General features: G+C 32.2%; 1 protein-coding gene across 1 annotated transcript in view; it reads left to right on the top strand.

The window, feature by feature from the left end:
- Window positions 1-689: 689 nt before the first annotated feature.
- The window catches only part of LOC112463832 (39S ribosomal protein L13, mitochondrial), a 2,288-nt gene continuing 477 nt past the window's right edge, over window positions 690-2,500 (top strand). The window contains exons 1-3 of the mRNA XM_025030438.1: window positions 690-959; window positions 1,310-1,433; window positions 2,432-2,500. The exon at window positions 2,432-2,500 is cut by the window's right edge and continues 86 nt beyond it. Coding sequence (XP_024886206.1) covers window positions 936-959; window positions 1,310-1,433; window positions 2,432-2,500 — 217 coding nt within the window. The 5' untranslated portion in view covers window positions 690-935. The remainder of the gene's footprint in view (window positions 960-1,309; window positions 1,434-2,431) is intronic.

The raw sequence follows: 2,500 nt of genomic DNA on the forward strand, positions 1-2,500 counted from the left end.
ACATGCCCATGTATAGAGCATATATAATCATATATGGTTATCTATCGCCATATATGATTCTGATCACCATATATGATTATATTTGCTTTATACATGGGCATGTAAAACTTATATCTGTTCATATCTCATTTATATATGTTCATATACTGTCAGATATGAATATTTTTCCCGGACATTTTATATATCATTATATCCCAGTCTGGTCATATATACATCGCGTCTTGTCATATATGATCATATACAGTGCCGATATAGTTATGTATGACCATATATAATTGTATCTGATAATACATGGCCAAACATTCTTTATATACGATCATGTAAGGCCAGATACGATTATGTATAGTGTCATATCTGCTACACATAATAATATGTCTGACCATATATGAACTTATATGATCAGATCTTGTGTCATGTATAATATACGATCTGATCATATATGGCAATAGATAACCATATATGATTATATATGCTCTATATATGGGCATGTAAAACTTATATGTGTTCATATCTTATTTATATATGAACATATATGAACATATATAAGTTTTACATGTTCATATATAAATATATACTGTCAGATATGAATATTTTTTCCCGGGGTTGCGCAGCTTTTTTATCATATATATATTATATCTGCACAGCGATAATATAACAATGATAACGAAACTGTAGTTATTTATAGCGACTTCGTCCGAAAATGACCTGCTTTATCAAGAACGTAGTTACTGCATTGGCCGCTACACGGTATGGCGCTGAAACCAGTGAGAAATGCTGGTCTCGTCTCAACCCGGACCTTTGGCTATCTGTCTATTAATCTGTGGGCAAAACGCAGCCGGCTATTGTATCCTTAACCTCAAACTGCATGAGATATGATATAACTTGCAATAATTGTTTCATAAAAGTGAATAAGACGTTTATTGTAAAAAATTATTATGTCACTCGCGCGACGAGGACAGGTTTGTGTCTCGTTGATATTGCATACAATAACATCATGTTCATGTACTTATTATTTATAATTAGCGAATGTTTGTACGTTCGAGTATGCTTGGGTTAATGTTGAAAATTTATAACGTACGTCATGCGTATCACGGATTCTCAGTCACTAAGAAACTGCGTTTCGAAATTAACTGCGTCCTGAAAATCTATAATATATGTGACGTAAACTATAGAATAGATTTTCAGTACTTGCAGTAAATATCGAAACAGCCTAGTAGTGAATACCGGAATGCAGCCCTTGTCGTTTTTGCTATCTTTAGATTCACTGCAAATTTTGCAAAATCTACGTTTGTTTCCAATTTATTTTTAGCATTGGGGAACATTTGCTCGCATTTGGCACATATACGATGCAAAATGGCAAGATCCGTACAAGAGTGCTGAAGTAATAAAACATTATCTTATGGGAATGTACAAGCCAATATATCATCCACTGAGTAAGTATCATGTATTGTAATAACTCCTTTCTCCCAACAAGCAAACTGCCTGCAGTATAACAACAGATTTTAGGGCTGGTATCACAGTCTCCGATTAATGTGATCCTCCGATTAAACTCACTCTTCGTCTCTTTCTAGAGGGACAGTTAGAAAGAGATGCAGAGTGAGTTTAATTGGAGGATCACGTTAATCGGAGACTGTGATACCGGCCCTTAGGCCTGTTCTTTTCAGTTGAACTTCTTGCACAGTTCAATCTTTTCTCTTTTTCTTTCTAACATAAAAAGAAAAAGAGGAAAGATGAACCGTGCAGAAGTTCAGCTGAAAAGAACAGGTCTATGGTAGCAGATTTGTTTAAATATTACAACAGAGATCTGATATCACTTGTGCATCCGCATTTGTGTTTTTACATAGCCTATTGAACAAAATTATTTCATAAACATTTAAATGGTTATAAAAATGCAGATTCTGTGTTCAATTTTTACAATCTGCTATTATACTATTTATAAATTCTGTTAACAGATTTCATTATATTTCTGCTGACATTCTATCTGAACTGACAAAATTTGTAGCAGACACTTTCAAAAATCTGTTCTTGACAGATTTGGCTAAGTTTTCATTATTTCGGAATGCTTATACAAGTTTAATTCCATATAACAAAGCGTTAACTTCTTTGTATTCTTATGAATAAAGCAATTTATATGAAAATATTAATATAGGGAGAAAAAGAACATTTATCTATGCACCTATTGTCCTATTGTACAGAAAAACTATGGAAGATTAAAACAATGGAAGAATAAGAATAAAAGATTTTTTCCTATAATTATTTTCATAGAGCGAAAATATTTATATAACTATATAAAATACTATAGAATAAAAACATATAAAGACCTAATTATGCATCGCAAATCCAAATCTTTAGATAAAAAAATGTAATAAGCGTAATTATAAAAAAAACTTTGATGTGGACTATTAATATGTACTTAATAATTTTTATATAGATTCTTGCGGCGATCATGTAGTAGTGATAAACAGCAAGGAGATCGCCTTACGCGGAGACGAATGGCGAA

Source organism: Temnothorax curvispinosus, unplaced genomic scaffold (assembly GCF_003070985.1).
Source record: "Temnothorax curvispinosus isolate PA1 unplaced genomic scaffold, ASM307098v1 QBEX01013709.1, whole genome shotgun sequence".
NCBI classification, from domain to species: domain Eukaryota; kingdom Metazoa; phylum Arthropoda; class Insecta; order Hymenoptera; family Formicidae; genus Temnothorax; species Temnothorax curvispinosus.